The sequence below is a fragment of the Sinohyriopsis cumingii genome, chromosome 17, assembly GCF_028554795.1.
Source record: "Sinohyriopsis cumingii isolate HCF-2022 chromosome 17, ASM2855479v2, whole genome shotgun sequence".
Taxonomy (NCBI): Eukaryota; Metazoa; Mollusca; class Bivalvia; order Unionida; family Unionidae; genus Sinohyriopsis; species Sinohyriopsis cumingii.
Genome location: NC_142977.1, coordinates 33,354,829 through 33,375,669, shown reverse-complemented (window position 1 = coordinate 33,375,669; position 20,841 = coordinate 33,354,829). Strand labels below are relative to the sequence as shown.

Here is a 20,841-nt window from a genome sequence, read left to right as displayed (position 1 = left end):
AACCCTGGAAAGAACCACCGACCCACAAGAAGCTACTGGCAAGCTTTCTCACATACCGACATTGGCTGAATCCGAGACTTGAACCCACACAGACAGAGATGAGATGGCAGTGACCCGTAATGGAGAGCGCTTTAGACCACTCAGCCACTCTGGGCCCCGTTAAATGCAGCTAGATGAACAAATCACTTTTAGGACTTTAGTTTTCTTATTGTGGTTTTTGCTCATGGGGGAAAAAGTATAAATAAACACTGCACTAAATAAAATGTATATAAAAAAATCAACCACTCTGGTTGCCTTGTGGTTAGAGAGTCTACCTCAAATGCGGGAGGTTGCGGGTTTCGAACCATGGCCGAGTCATACCAAAGACTTATAAAAAATGGTACTAACAGCTGCCTCCCTAGACACTCAGCATTAAGAGGTTAGTGTTAGGACTGGTCGGCCTGGTGTCAGGATATTGTGACTGGGTGGGACATCATGCTACATGTCTGCGGCATGATGCCCCAGTGCTAGAAATCACTATAAACTGCCACACTGCAGACATTGTAGCAGTATGACGGAAAAATTGTTAAAGCTACATTAAAAAAGCAAAAACTGAATTATATTTTATACTATGAAAAGAAAATCTTTACCATCTACTGCAGCTTATCTCCTTTCCTGATTTTTGTGTGTTTAATATACCTAAAGAACATATACTGAGTATATTTTGCATATCCGTTATAGTTGAGTGAATTTGGGTGTTTCCTGTAACAGCTAAGCTTTATATACACAAATACAAATGAGCAATCTAGAAAGCCTAAACACCTGTCAAATATAAATATAATTTTATTATACAAACGGTAAAATAATGATTATGAAATCAAAAAAGGTTTCCTCATCACAAAATTGCATAATTAAAATTGCACAATCTGCACATCAAATTAGAAACTTTACTGTATGCAAGCAATGGATAGGGTCCAGTATACACCCAATCGAACGATGAAGATGCTAGATGCACAACATCCCTGTTTCTCTACTTCCCATATTAATAAACAGCCTTTTCAGTCTCTCAGCAAGTTTACACAAATCTACTTTAAATCAAGTCTACTTTAAATCAGGTTTATTCCCTATGACTCTATATAAAACCATGTCTCCTCTCTATAAGTTTGAAAAGAATTCGTTTCTACAAGTCTGTTTGAAAACAAGTCTGCTTGAAAACACGCCTACTTTGTACAAGTCTACTTGAAACACATTTACTTGAAAAACAAGTCTACTCATCTGCTCTCGACAAGTTTATAGATAGATTAGTTTTACTTGAAAAAAACTTATTTGAGGTGTACTACCAATCCCTAATATGAATTATCGTTTTGCTTTTCAGGAGATCTTTACTCATCTTCTCCCAAACAGAGACCAACTTTCTCATAGTAAGCTTGTATCAGTGTATATATGATTGAACCAAGTCACATGACTTCCGGTGATGTATTATCTATCAGGCACCTCAGAATCTACACTACAAACACTTATGGAAAAAGTGAAAATCTATGTCCATAGCTTGAAATAATTACATTCTGGTACTAAAATTGCTTTAATGAAGCTAATGTTGTTCCTAAATGAAAATGGTGTGAAGTTGGCATCCAATATGTCCATCACAGCAGCTAATCTGAAAATCTTTTTATCGCTGAAGAATGTCAAAGATGGTTTCAACGCTCATAGTTAATATGAAGAAATGGTCTTATCATGAATTTCTGGAAATTCTATATTCATCTGCTGCTAAAGACTGACTATCTCAGCCGAGTTAGGATGCGGGTATATGACAGTTAATAGGTGTACAGTTTGAATAACTAAATAAATATTCATTGTTTCTTTTTTCTTTCTTCCTTTCTTTGTTTTTACCAAATTCCATTTTGTTGTTGTTGTTGTGGGGTTTAACGCCATTTGTCAGCACATGATAAGCTATACATGGCGGCCAGTATTAATGGTGGAGGAAGAACCCGGGTACACCCAGGAAAGAACCTCTGACTCACGAAAAACTACTGGCAGCTTTCTTACATACCTATATTGGCCGAATCCGAGATTCAAACCCACGCAGACAGAGGTGAAATGACGGTGATCTGTATCGGAGAGTGCTTTAGACCACTTGGCCACTCGGGGCCCCAAATCCGTTTTGAGTTTGTGTATTACATGAAGGGCTTGAATAGTAACATTCTTTTTTTTGTGAGTGGGGGAGAATGTAGAAGTGGGACAAAAAACTTCATGTAGTAATTTGCTTAATATATCAAGAATATGTACAGCTGCCTCATTCTCTCCGCTGCCATTGTGGTTGTGATGAGGGTTATTTTGATGATGATGATGATGATGATGAAAGAATTTTCTAACAACAAACAAAAATGATGCTTTTAATGAAATGTCTTGAAATATTATTTGAGTATGTTGCTGAATAGCTTTATGAAATTATTTTGCAGGGCAGTCCAGTAAAGGATGTGACAATATCGGAGAATGCCCCCAAAACCCTACTTCTCCAGAAACACTGTGACTACATAGCAGCCTATGGAAGCAAGAAGGATGAATATGTAACTAGCATAATATTGATATAATCATTCTGCATTATTTTAGCAGTTTAATATAGAGTAATTGCTCAAAACAGAATACATTTTGACAAGGTTTAAATTTCAGTTTTTAGAGGTTTTTGCTTTACTGTTGGTATGACAGACATGGAATGATGTATTTTATACATAATGAGATGTGTAAGCAGATCATAAGTGATATACTGTAATGTTTTTCTTAAGATTGGAAAGAGATCAAGAGAGAATTTGTGTGTGCCTGTGCACAATAAGGAAGCACTCATATGACAGAAGCTTGTTGTTTGACAGCTTAACATGCTAATGAGAACAAATGCTAATCGTGGTCACTGGAATACATCTGTGTTAAGATATTTCTTTTTTAAAGCTAATTGAGTGAATATAACATCTAAAATATACTGTTTTGTTACTATCCGTTTCAAGTTTCAAAAGTCAGGACACAGGTCTGGTCATTAATTCAAAAATAGCAAGGCAACCAAGTGAAACGAATACTTCATAAAATGAACAGCTTGGTTTCAAAGATACAGACCACTGGACAGTCAATTTTCAGAGAACTGACACTTAGAGATATCTGCAAGATGATAAGAAGTTTCACTATTACTTTAAAGAAATCATAATATCAATATTGTACTAACTGAACAATACAAATATTAAGTTTTGATGTAGAAGATCATCTCAAGAAATAAATGTCTCTAGTTTTTGAGAAAAGGATTCTTATTTGGTGGTTTATCAACAGATAGTCTAGTTCCTGGCTACCTGGACTCCTGACTTGGTACTATACTTATCTATTAAATACCACTCCAGGAACCAGACTAATCAACAAAACAAAAAGCAGTGATGTAATACACAGATGTTTTCATGTTGTTTAAACCAGTTGGAACAATCTTTCACATGTTGTACATTTTGAAAATAAATGTTATTTATACAGAATAACGAACAACTTCATTAGAAAAAAACGCGTTATTAACAGTTATTATCAACATGATTGTTAAACAAGGATTTATTCATTAAACAGCCCAGTTCCCTAACACACACACACACATGCACGGTTTTTTCAATGTATAAGCAGAATTGTTTCAATTTTTAGAGGTCCCTCAGTAACTCAGACCCTCGCTTATAGTGTGGTCTATGTTTGTGTACCCTGTTGTGCACGAGTTATCGAGGGAGAGGTGTATTTATTTCTTAAAGTTTTTCCACCAGTAGGCATTAGTGACATTCACAGTGTTCAAAAGTTTCTCAGAGATAGTTATTTACAGTGTACTGAAAGTATTTTGTGTGAAGAAACTGTAACAAAATATAAGACTTTTTGATATAAGTTGAGAATTTCATGATGTTGATTCAGATTTCTGGAAACTAATGACTGTTTTCGATGATAATGTGAGCAGGATATGATTATTTTCTTTCTCATCGAATAAATAAGGGTAAATTCTTTAGGCATATTCTGGAAAAAAAATGGGATTCCTGCCTGCCCCTGTGTTGTAAGACGGTTTGTGAGCTAACTGGCTGCAAGTTATAGAGGGGGCAGTCTACCTTAAAAACCAACTCATCATTAAGGTGCAAAGACTTTGGATTAGTCTGTTGATTGTCCTAATCCATGTCATGCACATATTGTTTTTACCTCATGATCCCTTGGGCCATCTCTGGGTCAGTGACTCACTAATAAGCCTATGCTAGTATTAGCTCACCAGAGATAATCAGGCCCAGCATGTAGCTGATTAATGTAAAAATATCAAGATTAAACTGTATAACCAGTTGATAAGTGTAAAAACATATTAAGTACTAATTAATGTAGTAACAGTAACTCTCAAGAAGGTCAGATCCAAAATAGGCACATACAGTTCCATTTATTTTGGAAAAGCAGTTCACTGTATGTACTTATTATTTCAATACCACTCATTATGCAGGGAAATGCTTGGAATACTCCAGGTCTTAACATTTGGCAAAATGCTGCAAGCATTTCATGAACAGGATTATTTTTTTATATCAATTTCAATTTTTTTATGTTTTTAATGCAGTCTTATTGTTTGAAAACTTAATATGTATAAAAAAATGGTGACTTTTTCAAGGCCGTTAAACCCTGTCCATTCTTGAGTACCCTTTTGCATTAGTCTGACTTGAGTCATATTTACCTATGTACTGCAAATGGTGGTTGGATACATTCAACCTTGGAATATAACTTGACATGGTTTAAGTATGAGTACTGCAGCCACAAATTGTCATTCTTCTTGTGCTGGTTCTGTAATTACAATGACAGACTTGCAGTCAGTGGGTTGCAGGTTCGAGTACTATCCAAATCAGCCCATTTCACAGTAGTATCCCCACACAAGGCACTTTACTACTGCCCAGACCAACACAGCTGGCACTTGTGTCTCCAGATGAGACACTCTGCTACTGCCAAGAACAACCTGTCTGGCAGTTGTGGTGTCTCCGCACCAAGCACTTTACTACTGCCCAGAGAAACCAAGTTGACTGTTTCCACACAAGGCACTTTACTTCTGTCCAGACCAACCTAGTTGGCCAATGTGGTATGTCTCCACTCAGGGCACTGTACTACTACCTACAGCAACCTAGTTGGCCATTGCGGTATGTCTCCACACAAAGCACTGTACTACTACCTACAGCAACCTAGTTGGCCATCGTGGCATATCTCCACACAAGGGACTGTACTACTACCTACAGCAACCTAGTTGGCCATTGTGGCATATTTCCACACAAGGCACTGTACCACTACATGCAGCAACCTAGTTGGCTATTGTTGTATGTCTCCACACAAGGCACTGTACTACTACCTACAGCAACCTAGTTGGCCATTGTGGCATATCTCCACACAAGGCACTGTACTACTACCTACAGCAACCCAGTTGGCCATTGTGGTACATCTCCACACAAGGCACTGTACTACTACATACAGCAACCTAGTTGGCTATTGTTGTATGTCTCCACACAAGGCACTGTACTACTACATACAGCAACCTAGTTGGCTATTGTTGTATGTCTCCACACAAGGCACTGTACTACTACCTACAGCAACCTAGTTGGCCATTGTTGCATATTTCCACACAAGGCACTGTACCACTACATACAGCAACCTAGCTGGCTATTGTTGTATGTCTCCACACAAGGCACTTTACTACTACCTACAGTAACCTAGTTGGCCATTGTGGTATGTCTCCACACAAGGCACTATACTACTACACCCACCCACTCCCAATATGTCATAGTTGCATATTACAGCAACCTAGTTGGCCATTGTGGTATGTCTCCACACAAGGCACTGTACTACTACCTACAGCAACCTAGTTGGCCATTGTGGTATGTCTCCACACAAGGCACTGTACTACTACCTACAGAACCTAGTTGGCCATTGTGGTATGTCTCCACACAAGGCACTGTACCACTACAGATGGCAACATAGTTGGCTATTGTGGTATGTCTCCACACAAGGCACTGTACTAGTACATACAGCAACCTAGTTGGCTTTTGTTGTATGTCTCCACACAAGGCACTTTACCTCTACTATTGTCTCAGTACTAAACCATCTTTATGTGTTATTTATGCCAATTCAGGCAATGTTGCAGGAAAAACTATTTTGAACGACCAAACTCACAGACATAGTTTGGGTTTGCAAAAATCTCAAATATGCAACTATGACATATTGGGAGTGGGTGGGTGAGGAACCATTATCCAGCACTACTGAAAGGCCTCCTTCAGAGGAATATCTTGATTTCGGAATATTTTAGCACTTACTAATGCCATCTGCAGAGTATCAACAAGCACTTAACAGTTTTAAATAGAAATGGTATGTAGTAAAATTAATATTTACTGTAGCTGACATAGAAACTATGTCCTGTCCAGAGATGGGTAAAAATTTGCAATACAAGTAACAGACTGTATTATAGCTTAGAACAGTTTTAAAAATCAATGATAATATCTGGAATTGTTTTCTCATTGTTTCAGGAATATTGTATGACAGAGTATCTGCGCATGAGTGGAATCTATTGGGGTCTGACTGTGATGGACCTAATGGGTCAGCTGGACAGAATGAACAAACAGGAGGTGCTGGACTTTGTACAACAGTGTCAACACGAGTGTGGTGGGGTGGGAGCAAGCATTGGTCATGATCCACATCTACTCTACACTCTTAGTGCTGTACAGGTAATGAAAAGATGTCTGACAGTCCATCGTTGAAGAGAGATAAAAAGCTGGTTTAGACAGAATCTGTGTGAAAAACTGACTCAGAATGTAAGAATTCATTTAATAGATGACATAGCAGATCTATCTGACTCATGTAGATTCATGTTATTTTTATGCACATTAATATTATTAGCTTAAGTTATTGGAGTACAAACTCTAAATTTTTTTCATTGCCATTTTCTTTTAAATTAACCAATGGGGATATTTTGATACTCTGTCAGTCCATTCAACCAAATGTCTCAAATCTGCTGGTCTGAATAAACATAGTAATACACATGTTCATATCACCGCCACAACTTTATCAACTTATTATACATTCATCACAGCCAGACACACTGTATATGTAGTAGATTATTGTATATGTCTCCAGTATAATGGCCTTAGATAGAGACGGTTTATGTCCCCTGTTTGATGGCCTGAGTTGCATAAGGTTTATGTCCCCTGTTTGATGGCCTGAGGTACATAAGGTTTATGTCCCCTGTTTGATGGCCTGAGGTACATAAGGTATATGTCCCCTGTTTGATGGCCTGAGGTACATAAGGTATATGTCCCCTGTTTGATGGCCTGATATCACCATTTATCTCACTTCAATTTAATCCTGAAATATATTACCAGCCTTGTCATATTATATAACTATTGAGTAAAAGGTCAAGGTGACCATCTATATGTAAATGTATTATCACAGAAAAGGAGATTTAAATGACAGAAATTACCTAAAATTCTCCTTAGAAGACCTGTAATTTGAAACTAAATTAAGGTGGACATAAGTCCATTAAAGTACAAAATGTTCACTGAAAGAAATTAGTCGGATGCAAAGTCATGAGAGGTCATCACCATTAAACATGCTGGAAGAGACCTAAGTGGTCATTTCTGAAGCATTGTTTCAAAACACAGCTAGGAAATGTCATACTTCTTACCAGAATTATTCTATAAATGGTAATTTGTATAAACTTTATATATGTAATTGCAATGTGCAAAACACTCCAACTAACATAGTCAAATCTACACACTGCACCCCCTCCCCCCCCTTCTTGGCAACAGTTGATATATCTGAATATGTGTTTAATATAACACTGAAAGTCACGCTGGTTGTAAAGTTGATTGCGCTTGCTTATGTGGAGCCACTGCATTGTTGTAGATGTCTGTAGGACTCATGGTACTAATTCAGTTCCCATAGTAAACCTATGTAAACATCATGATATTCAAACTTCAATAACTAAATTTCTGAGTGCTCATGATCAAACCTGTATATTTATTAGTATAGATGAAACCTGGATGACAGGTTCTTTGTAGAGAAAAGGATATGAGCCACTGCATTTTCTGGACCTACATGTGTTTGAAACGTGCTTTCAATTCCGCATCAAAGAGTCGGGTACTAATTTCAGTAATGAGTGTTCCAAACTGAAGACTGTTAAAGGACTGAAATTCCATCAAGAAAACAATGTCTCTAATTTTTTTAAGTTACAACTAGGATAAGCTCTTACAAGAATCTTTTCCTTCAAAATAACTTTCATTATTCAACTAATCATGGCCACCCGACCCATATATACTCTATTTTATGTTTACCCATTTCCAGACTGGTTCCTATTTCTCCATTCAGTTACTACTGTGTGTCCTTTCTTACCTCTATTTTTTGGCCCAAGGTAGATGAGGTTTAGGTACCATGGTTCATAATTTGAGGTAGGTAAGGTAATTAGGAAGAGGGGAAGTGTGCTGCTGTTTTTAAATTAGCCAATAGAAAGCTTTGGGAATTTCACTGATAAGCAGTCAAACCTACTGTAGTTTAAAGCTAGATGCCAGAGATTACTCATGTCATAATTATAGACTTTGTAAATCCAATGATTTGAATAGGGATATCACCATTCCATGAATGAAAAAATGAAAGCAAATAGGTGTTTAGATGGATTATGATTTATGATGAGCTACTTGAAGTAAAATGATTCTGACAGTCCTTAAGCTGAGTTAACTCTATAGTAACTACACTTCTCTGCTGTTGTCTTCGGAATCCCTACCATTAACGAACTAGGGCTTCCCCCCTACCCAGTCCAAAAGTAGGTCTTAATTATGTGAATGACTGTATTTGATTTCAGATAGTAACACTGTATGATGCTCAGGACACCTTAGATGTAGATAAACTTGTACAGTTTGTAAGAGATTTACAACAAGAAGATGGCAGCTTTGTAGGGGACAAATGGGGTAAGAGTCAGTTTTACACTTTGGTGTTTATCTTTTTAAATAATGTCTTAAAGTAATAAAATGACAGTTTCCATTGTTGCCATTAATTTTTGAAAGCAGGAAAAAATTCAAACAGAAATATTTGAGAGTTATAAAACATAGATTTGATTGTAAATCTATTTAAATTTATATCTTGGTGGCATAATCTCACCACATACAAGTTAATAAAATGACATAGTCCAAATGACATAGTCTATAGGTTTTCTTTAACTCTTTCTCAGTTTATTCCAAACAAACTAAATGCTTCAATAATTGAAACTCTTTTTGATTTGAGCACTTTTGTTTCTCTGGTGTGTACATTACTGGATCACTTCAATAAAAGAAAATAATCTTCATTACCTCTAGAATCCAGCTCTTCCCTGAAAGCTGAAATTGTCATCTTTATTGTCTGTTAACCATATAGATAAGTAGAGAAAACTCTTACCCATTACCCCTCCCCCAACACACACTATCTCAAGGTGACTAGCCTATTCGTTCAGTACCAGCATTGTGCATGATTTTAAATTAAAATGACGATCTGAAATCTAATATGGCCAGCACAGTGGCTATCTTGAAAATCTTGTTATCACTAATCCTAAATGAAAACTGCTCCAGTTGCCTAGTGGTTAGAACATCCGCCTTGGATGAGGTAGGTCGTGGGTTCGATCTCTGGCCAAGTCATACCAAAGACTTAAAAATATGGTACTAACAGCTACCTCACTTGGCGCTCAGCATTAAGAGGTTAGTGTTAGGACTGGTCGGCCTGGTGTCAGGATAATGTGACTGGGTGGGACATCAAATTACATGTCTGCGGCATGATGCCCCCAATGCTAGACAACACTATAAACTGTCACACTGCAGACATTGTAGCGACATGACTGAAATTTTATTAAAGCTACGTTAAAAATCTAGATGACACACACACACACTCCTAAATGGAAAATCAAAATTGGCTTGTTTTTTTTTTTTTGCAGAAGACTTCTAATGATGTGTGTTGGTGTTAAATGATAATTGGTGATGTCTGGACATAGAATATGGCCACAACAGTTGCCATGTTAAAGAATGGCTACCATTAGACCGATAAATCAGCCCTTCACCCGTGATGAAATTGATTTTCGGGTGAGGAGCTGATATCACCTATTCCCTAAAAGCTGTAATTATCTGCATCCAAATTTGGCTGGACACATCGATGTATATTTTATACACTTAGCAGTATTTCTTGTGGCTGTGCAGCTACCATTGGCTGAAGGGTTCTTTTGGTGACATGTAGATTATATTTCCTGAGCAAATCATATGTTTGGTGACTTGTAGTAAGCATGGAATAGTACAACCATCTATCCTGTGGCCATTTTGAATTTTGTACTTGATATGGCTGTTACCAATTACTGGTATGTGTCTAAACAGTACGCGGGTTTGTGCCGGAATGATTTGCATGCAGCAGAATTGCATATTTTAATGAACAGGTGACATCAAACCCACAACATCATCCATCAGGATCATCACAGATTTGTGGGGTTGATTTATCGGACATGGCTACCATGACATTCACTGTGAAAATCTTGTTATTGCTATTCCTACAAATGGAAAATTACACCAGCATGGGGTTTTCACCAGAAGACTAATTATGATATTTAGTTGGGCCTTAATTGGTGCTCATCTGATCAAAAGATGGCAGCCGCAATAAACGTTTTGAAAATATTTTCACCAATTCTCCTGAATGGATGGTCATATCAAGATGAGGTTATCACCAAAACGCTTCTAATGGTGTTTGCTTTGTCCTGATTGAAATTAATGCTGATCTTATGTCCATTATCTCTGCTTGTCATGTTGCTCAAGAATATCAGAGATGGTATCGTCGCTCAACAGTTACAAAGAAGAAATGGTCTTATTTTGAATTTTTGGAAATTCTTTTAGGACAGTAAATTCTCAGTCACTTTGAGGTACTCGTGTGGTTTTTTTGGGTCAATATTTGTGTGCAGTTGTTTATTATTTTGACCTTGTTCTCCAAAATGTTGGTGTTTGTTGTAGATTGTTTATGCACATACACTACTGTTTTTTATTGCTTGTTTAAGTAAGAAGAGTTGTTACATATGAACACTTTCTGGTTGTTATTGTTATATATGAACACTTTCTTGTTGTTTTTGTTATATATGAACACATTCAGGTTGTTTTTGTTATATATGAACACAGTCTGATTGTTTTTGTTATATATGAACACAGTCTGGTTGTTACTGTTATATATAAACAATTTCTGGTTGTTTTTGTTATATATGAACACTTCTGGTTGTTTTTTATATGAACACTTCTAGTTTTTTTTATTTATATGAACATTTATGTTTTTTTAATTATATATATGAACATTTCTGGTTGTTATTGTTATATGTGAACACTTTCTGATTGTTCTTTTTATTTGGACACTTTCTGGTTGTTTTTTTTTATATATATGAAAACTTTCTGATTGTTTTTGTTATATATGAACTCTTTCTGGTTGTTTTTTTATATATATGAATGCTTTCTGGTTTTTGTTATGTATGAACACTTTCTGGTTGTTATTGTTATATATGAACGCTTTCAGGTTGTTTTTGTTATATGTGAACACTTTCTGGTTGTTATTGTTATAGATGAGCACTTCCTGGTTGTTAATGTTATATATGAAGACTTTCTGGTTGACTTGTACCTGCAGTGTATTTGCAGTTAGGGGGATTTTGGCCCATGGTTTTGTGTAAGACCTTGTAAAGAGAAATGGGTCAAGTATTGGTTGATGGAATTTAACATATTGGGTCGTCACCCTATGTTCATCACAAATTTCTAGTAGTGGCTTGGAGTTAATGGGAGGATATCCTCACTTATTCTGGCAGCCTTTTGGGTGCAAGCCTCCATGCATGACCAAAAATGACATTTGGACATAGGTACTTCCATCCTTTTGTTCTTTATGCTCATGTCCCAGCTGTTGACCATCTAGTTAGCTAAACAGGCTGCTGTAACTTTTACTTGGTGACCAGAAGTCCATTATATGAGTGAACCATATACCAGCCAGTCCGATCATGGTAATTCAGAGTCATGGAGGGATCCTTTTTGTTAGTCCAACTGTTTTACCGTACATTCCGTTTTCAAGCTGACTATCCAGCAGGTCATGGAAATCAGATGTTCAGCCAATTGCCTAGCACACTTTACAGCTGGCTGTACGTGCAAGACAAGCCATGTTGTTTGCCAATTGAGTTTGCAGGCCAGCTATTCAACTTCATTATTGGCAGTGCTTTAGCGATTTCACTGAATTCACCCAGATTAATTGTTTTGCAGTTTTTTTACCCATGTATTGCTGTCATGGGTTATGTGACCATTCGTGGTTATGTCCTCATATTAAGAGAACAGTTGATCCTTCATGTGGGGAATAATAGAGCCATTCCTCCCTCTAAAAGTGTCCATAGTAGAAGTTGAATGCATACCCAGTCACATTACTGTTGAACTTTCCCATACCTCCCCACAAATTTGAGCATCCTCATTGTTTTATCACTGACCTTTTATAACTGGCAAATACGTTTGATGGGCAACCACCTAACAATGCTAAGGGGATGTAATGAGTAAGAGTTTCTTCCCTTTGTCTATATAGTATGTACATGTATGGAACACACCAACTTTTTCATCTTTCTTGGAATGTCTGAATTAGAGAGGTTGCAGAGTTATTTCATAATGTTAATGTCATTGGGCAATGATTTTCCAAGAAACAAAATTTGCTAAAGCATTTAATTTCTACCTGTATGTTTTTGATTTATAAGGAATCTAGATAAAGTATATGCTTGAAGATGTCAATTAAAAACGATGAATTATTATTCAGAATCAGACACTTTAAATCAAGATGGTAATCACATGCAGAAAATAAATTGACTTTTGTTATTTTATTCATTATATTAGTGTAAAAAAATCAGAATCTACAATTCCTTTTTTTAACAAGAATGGTCTTAATCACATGAAATTAGACTATTTATCTATTTAGGAGACTTGCTGTTATTACTGCCTTTCTTTCTTTTGCTCTCTCTCTTCATTCTTCGGTCAATAATTCTTATGTTTATGCTGTCAGATCTCATCAATCATTCTTATGTTTATGCCGTCAGATATCATCAATCATTCTTATATAATATGCTGTCAGATCTCATCAATCATTCTTATTCAGTATTCTGTCATATCTCATCGACCATTCTCATATGATACGCTGTCAAATATCATCAATCATTCTTATATAATATGCTCTCAGATCTCATCAGTCATTTTCATATGATATGCTGTCAGATCTCATCAATCATTCTTATGTATTTATGCTGTCAGATCTCATCAATCATTCTCATATGATATGCTATCAGATCTCATCAATCATTCTTATATAATATGCTCTCAGATCTCATCAGTCATTTTCATATGATATGCTGTCATATCTCATCAATCATTCTTATATAATATGCTGTCAGATCTCATCAATCATTCTTATGCAGTATTCTGTCATATCTCATCAATCATTCTTATGTTTGTACTGTCAGATCTTGTCAATCATTCTTATGCAGAATTATGTCGTATCTCATCAATCATTCTCATATGATATGCTGTCAATCATTCTCATATGATATGCTGTCAGATCTCATCATTAATTCTCATATGATATGCTGTCAGATCTCATCATTAATTCTCATATGATATGCTGCCAGATCTCATCAATCATTCTTATGTAATATGCTGTCAGATCTCATCAAATATTCTTATGTATTTATGCTGTCAGATCTCATCAATCATTCTCATATGATATGCTATCAGATCTCATCAATCATTCTTATGTAGTATGCTGTAAGATCTCATCAGATATTCTTATGTATTTTTGCTGTCAGATCTCATCAATCATTCTTATGCAGTATGATGTCGGATCTCATCAATCATTCTTATATAATATGCTGTCAGATTTCATCCATCATTCTTATGTTTATACTGTCAGATTTCATCAATCATTCTTATATAATGTACTGATATAATATACTGTCAGATCTCATCAGGAAGCATAAATACTCCAAATTTATATAGGTATATTGTGAATTATTTCATTGTGGTTATATGCATAACAAATAGAAGCAAAAAGACCTGGTTTAAAATGTAAGCCTAAATGCTTATTATCAAGATCTTACAGTATAGTGGTAAAGAGAGTTCTGATTAATGAAACTTTGTTATATTGAAGTAATTCTATGGTGTCAGAAAAGTGTTATAAATTTTAGCCATATTAGTTATAGTCCTACATTTTCATGGAATGCTGGAAAGATGCTTATTTTTTAGGCTCATCTTTATTTTCATGTGTACTGTTTTAAGTAGTCAACCATTTCTTTTATAATTTGATATTGTTTTTGTTCACTGGCTTTATAAAGAAAAAAGATATATCCCAATGCTTTCTTTGTTAGAGTTTAAATATTAAAGTAGCCCTGTAAAATAGATTGGAATTTGTTAATACATCATATGCAAACAAAAATTTACAAAGAAAAAAAAAAACATGTAATGAGTTTGTTCAGTGCAGTAATTTCAACCATAGGGGCTAATAGGCACATTTTAAAATTCCAGAATGAAATGAAAGATTTAAATGAAAATGTAAGCAAAGTTTTCATGTGTGTATTCATTTTTTATGTGATACTTACAGGTGAAGTTGATACAAGATTTTCCTTTTGTGCTGTGGCTTGTCTTGCCCTTTTGGTAGGTATCTGAGAGTAGATTTTGATTGCAGTTTTCACATGTACTTGATGGCTTAAAGGTTTTACATATAATTTGGTATGATCCTGACTCTGTCATGCATTGTGTGTTGTGCCTTTTTTTCTGCATATGTCAGTCTGCCATCCAACATGGCCACCATTACTAAAAATGAAAACCTTTACACACTTATCTCTGACCAAATTTGACAGAGATCAAACTGCAAGATGGTCTTTCAGTTTTTTTTTATTATAAAAGATGCATCTTAACATGAAATATGACTGCCATTACCAAATATAGAAAACTTTGAAATTACATTTCAAAAACCACTCAACAGGATTTCGTCAATTTTAACAGAGTGCATTCACTGTATGAAGGCCTTGAATTTGTAAAAATGATGCTGAGCCATCCTTTTACAAAAAAGGAATGCTTATTAATTAGGCCTAAAAAATTGCTTTTCATAGTTTAACAGAGTGACGGAAAGCATCCTGGGATGAAACCCTATTCTTTTTAACAAATCTGTTGATCTATGATCCCATATGGCCATTATTACTAAAGCTAGAAAAACCTTTACATTTCTTATGAAACACTGCTCAACAGTAAATTTACAGGAAAGTATAGTGACATGAATAAAGGCCACTTTCTGCCCCCTCCCCCCTTTTATGACAGAAAGAAATGACACCCCCCACCCCGAAATAGGCTTGTGATATAGAACTTACAGCCAAGATTGTGCTGTTGTACCACGAAGCCCTGTACATGCATGCACAGTGTTTAAACTGAAAGGAAATAGAGGAGTTGTCACCCCACCCCATAAAAGGCCTGTCCTTCTGTTCCAATGTATGCTTGTCTGCCCTTCTCAGTGCCTGTTTGAATTGCAAAATTTTACCATCTTTATAAATATGCTGTCATTTTTCCCGTGCCTTATTAGTTATATTGGTGGTTTTAATTGTTTCTCAGACTTGAATTACTTGCTTAATTGCTTTAAAGCAAAATTACATTCTACTTAATTTAAACTCCAGTTGGTAAGTTATGTCTTTGTCAGAGCCTGTCATTAAGATCAGATGGCATTGCCATAAGCAGTCATCTATCACATTAACCACAAAGATGATTTCATTTGTTTGTTCTGCAACATTAAGCATCAAAGTCTAAATATTCAGGCAAAAGTCATTTGTTTTAGAAATTGTATTAAAATAGCCAGTGCATCTATAAACCTTGCCATTATGAGAATGGCTGGTTGTTCAAGGGATTCAAATCTTTGTTACAGCCATCCAGAGTGAAAACAATTGACTTTCTCAGATTGAAAATCAGAAATGAAAATTAGCAAATTAGCCAAGAACAACCAATCAGTAACATACTGCTTTTAGTAAACAACACCTTGAAGACATTTTCTAAATTTCTTTATGGAATTGAGCTGTTGCTATTTGTCTCTGCCAGCCATATTACATGATGCATGACGCAGTTGTCAGCCTCAATTTGACATGGAATGAATAGATATTGAGAAGCTGTACAAAAGTCATGTACTTGGCAAACACAACTAGAAACTTTTCTTTGTTCCCTAATATATATTATTATTGCTTAATAATTGTTGTTTTCATGTATACTGCTTACATGGCATCATTTAAGGAAAATGTGTACAAGGTAACAAGTTCACTGTACAAATTATAAGCTGTACAAAGTAACAAGTCCACTGTACAAATTGTGAGCTATACAAAGTAACAAGTCCACTGTACAAATTGTGAGTTGTACACAGTAAAAGGTCCACTATTTAAAATATCAGTTGTCAACTTGTACTTATTTATTTTGATTCAATATTTTAAGAAAGAAAAAAACACATGGTTAGCTTTGATTTATTTCATTTTCTATATGAATTAAACTAGTTTGATTACAGTTTTTGAAAAAGATATAATGGTAAATTTCCATTTTAAAAGTATAGTTACCATTATGGCATCACACCTCCCAACAACTGCCATTTCTCCCAAAAATGTGCCCTTAATTTCCCCACTCTGTGGGGCTTCAAGTGGCCGAGTGGTCTAAAGCACTTTCCATTACAGATCACTGCCATCTCACCTCTGTCTGTGTGGGTTTGAGTCTCGGATTAGGCTGATGTGGGTATGTGAGAAAGTGTGCCAGTAGCTTCTCATGGGTTGGTGGTTCTTTCCGGGGTTTTCCTGGATTGTTCTGCCACCATTAATACTGGCCTCCATGTATAGCCTATTGTGTGCTGAAAAATGGTGTTAAACACCACAACAACAACAATCCCCACCTCTTTATGATTTTCTGGCTGACACACAGACACAATACATGATCATTTTCAGACTGTGTTCATGTGTCATTTAATGTACAAATGAAACTTTTATAATTATTTTGTTTATAGATTTAATCCATACAAAAAATAACAGTTGAATACAAGCTTATATATTGGGAATTATGGAATATATGAGAGTTCAGCAACTTAAAACTGGAAATTATGGGCACAGGCTTACTCCTTAAGTGAAGACTTGCTTAACGAACACAGGCTTACTCCATGAGCAAAGATTTACTCCATGAGCAAAGACTTACCTTATGAACAGTCTTACTTCATGAGCAAAGACTTACTCCATGAACACAGGCTTACTCCTTGAGCAAAGACTTGTTCCATAAACATAGACTTACTCCATAAACATAGACTTACTCCATGAGCAAAGACTTACCTTATGAACAGTTTTACTCCATGACCATTCTTTCTCATTGAGCAAAGACTTACACCATGAATGCAGTCTTACTCCATGAGCAAAGACTTAATCCATGAACAGTCTTCCTCCATGAGCAAAGACTTAGTCCATGAACACAGGCTTACTCCATGAGCAAAGACTTACTCCATGAACATATTTTGACAGCTTCTGTATCTATTATGATGAAACTTGTATTCAATATATCATCAAACAGCAAAATTGCACTGGTGTACAAAAATAAAAATAAAAATATTATGATGTAGAATCGGTATTTTGTTGCTCTGCATCATATCTGTCATGCAGTTAGAAACTGCTCTATATAAAGAAATTGAACTGCAATTTCTTTTCGTGTCTTTGTTTCTTATTTTTATTTACTTTTATTCCAAGGAAAAATAAATGACCTCAGACCAGATAGTTTCCTTCCATTTTATATATCACCATTCATGATTGCACATTTGTTACTACAACTGATAGATCATTGTTTCTTTCTGCACACTCTAACTTATCTTAGTGCATGAAATTTTGAAAATTTCATTGAGGATTATATGGTCTCAGTTGTGCATTAACACTTTAAACAGACTGACTCCAGGGAAGTGATGAAAAAGTGTCTGAATGCCATGCAGTTGGATCACACTTTACACCTCACTGTGTTCATTGCAGGGAAGGCAGTAATAAGTCAGCTATGAAGCACTTTACACCTGCCTCACTGTGATCATTGCAAGGAAGGCAGTAATAAGTCAGCTATGAAGCACTTTACACCTACCTCACTGTTCATTGCAGGGAAGGCAGTAATAAGTCAGCTATGAAGCACTTTACACCTACCTCACTGTGTTCATTGCAGGGAAGGCAGTAATAAGTCAGCTATGAAGCACTTTACACCTCACTGTGTTCATTGCAGGGAAGGCAGCGATAAGTCAGCTATGAAGCACTTTACACCTACCTCACTGTTCATTGCAGGGAAGGCAGTAATAAGTCAGCTATGAAGCACTTTACACCTACCTCACTGTGTTCATTGCAGGGAAGGCAGTAATAAGTCAGCTATGAAGCACTTTACACCTCACTGTGTTCATTGCAGGGAAGGCAGCGATAAGTCAGCTATGAAGCACTTTACACCTACCTCACTGTGTTCATTGCAGGGAAGGCAGTAATAAGTCAGCTATGAAGCACTTTACACCTCACTGTGTTCATTGCAGGGAAGGCAGTGATAAGTCAGCTATGAAGCACTTTACACCTACCTCACTGTGTTCATTGCAGGGAAGGCAGTAATAAGTCAGCTATGAAGCACTTTACACCTACCTCACTGTGTTCATTGCAGAGAAGGCAGTAATAAGTCATCCATGAAGCACTTTAACTTGGTACACATTTTTTTCTAAATATCTTCTGATCCTGGTCCACCTCCAGAGGAAGTGAAATATTTTGTTGTTGTGGGGTTTAACGCCATTTTTCAGCACGATAGGCTATACATGGCGGCCAGTATTAATGGTGGAGGAAGAACCCGGAAAACCCCGGAAAGAACCACCAACCCATGAGAAGCTACTGGCAAGCTTTCTCACATGCCCACATTGGCTGAATCTTAGACTCGAACCGCCGCAGACAGAGGTGAGATGGCAGTGATCTGTAATGAAGAACGCTTTAGACCACTTGGCCACTCGGGGCCCCGAAATAATTTGTTGCCTGATACAAAATAAGATCATATTAAAACAGTTTCAGTTTTATATATTTTTCTTTCGATTTTCAATTTGCTTTCTTGTGTGTCTTGATTTTTCTTTGGGAGGGGAGGTGCTGTGTGTAATTATTCAAAGGAAATGAGCGGTGTTCTTTGAAATTGTATATTGTTGTGTAATAAACTTGCACGTTGCAGTCTTCTCAGATAAGTTAGGTGATAACTATGAGGAAGATAAATATAGCTGTCTGGTTAGCTTGAAATTGAATGTAATAAAACAATCCATGTATAAACCATGTGCTAACCCTAGCACATATCTGACATGACTCATGGTTCATGTATTTTTGGATACCATTGACAAGGGCAACTCTAGAGTAAAGGGATTAACTCCCTCATGTCTTCTTATGACCTGTTATGATCAGATATCATGTTTGATAAAGAAACTAATTTAAAACTGTTTCTTGGACAACACTTATACAGTCATAATAGTGGCACACATTACAGTCAAATTGTCAGCACAACTTCCAAAGACCCCCCCAAAGCACTAATTGATGGAATTTCATGCTGATCCTTCTAATCCAAGGGAATACCATTCTAGTATGAGTTATAGTTTGGAAAGAATTGATTTAGCATGTCTGTTGCAAAAACAAGCCTAAAGATGTAGCAGATGTCAACTTTTGACCATTGTCAGGCAGGATTTGGGGAATAGTTTGTCAGGCAGGATTTGGGGAATAGTGGATGTACTAATATTTTATTGAAGAAACATACTTTACTCCAAAAATTAGTATTTATATAATTGGTGACCCTGTTTACCATGAAAGTCCTTATTTCTCATCAAATCCACTTGCAGTTTACAGACATGTTTTGTTTTAGGTATATATTTTTTACATGATTTTTGTTATATTCTTTTATTTTACACACAGGGTAGACTTAATGCAATAAACATAGACAAAGCTGTAGACTTCATTCTATCTTTTATTTTACACACAGGGTAGACTTAATCCAATAAACATAGACAAAGCTGTAGACTTCATTCTATCTTTTATTTTACACACAGGGTAGACTTAATCCAATAAACATAGACAAAGCTGTAGACTTCATTCTATCTTTTATTTTACACACAGGGTAGACTTAATGCAATAAACATAGACAAAGCTGTAGACATCATTCTATCTTTTATTTTACACACAGGGTAGACTTAATGCAATAAACATAGACAAAGCTGTAGACTTATTCTATCTTTTATTTTACACACAGGGTAGACTTAATGCAATAAACATAGACAAAGCTGTAGACTTCATTCTATCTTTTATTTTACACACAGGGTAGACTTAATCCAATAAACATAGACAAAGCTGTAGACTTCATTCTATCTTTTATTTTACACACAGGGTAGACTTAATCCAATAAACATAGACAAAGCTGTAGACTTCATTCTATCTTTTATTTTACACACAGGGTAGACTTAATGCAATAAACATAGACAAAGCTGTAGACATCATTCTATCTTTTATTTTACACACAGGGTAGACTTAATGCAATAAACATAGACAAAGCTGTAGACTTATTCTATCTTTTATTTTACACACAGGGTAGACTTAATGCAATAAACATAGACAAAGCTGTAGACTTCATTCTATCTTGTATGAACTTTGATGGTGGCTTTGGATGTCGGCCTGGAAGTGAATCCCACTCTGGACAGGTAAACCATCCCTCTCTCTTTATTTCTCATTCATTCATTCTGATTAATTTTTTTCTTCTTATTCTCCCTTAGCCTCTTATTTTTATACTT

General features: G+C 36.0%; 1 protein-coding gene across 1 annotated transcript in view; it reads left to right on the top strand.

Annotated features, from left to right (window-relative positions):
- The window catches only part of LOC149778388 (geranylgeranyl transferase type-2 subunit beta-like), a 39,115-nt gene that overhangs the window by 6,886 nt on the left and 11,388 nt on the right, over positions 1–20,841 (top strand). The window contains exons 2-7 of the mRNA XM_089938329.1: positions 1,355–1,400; positions 2,439–2,546; positions 6,513–6,710; positions 8,840–8,945; positions 14,629–14,681; positions 20,641–20,751. Coding sequence (XP_089794455.1) covers positions 1,355–1,400; positions 2,439–2,546; positions 6,513–6,710; positions 8,840–8,945; positions 14,629–14,681; positions 20,641–20,751 — 622 coding nt within the window. The remainder of the gene's footprint in view (positions 1–1,354; positions 1,401–2,438; positions 2,547–6,512; positions 6,711–8,839; positions 8,946–14,628; positions 14,682–20,640; positions 20,752–20,841) is intronic.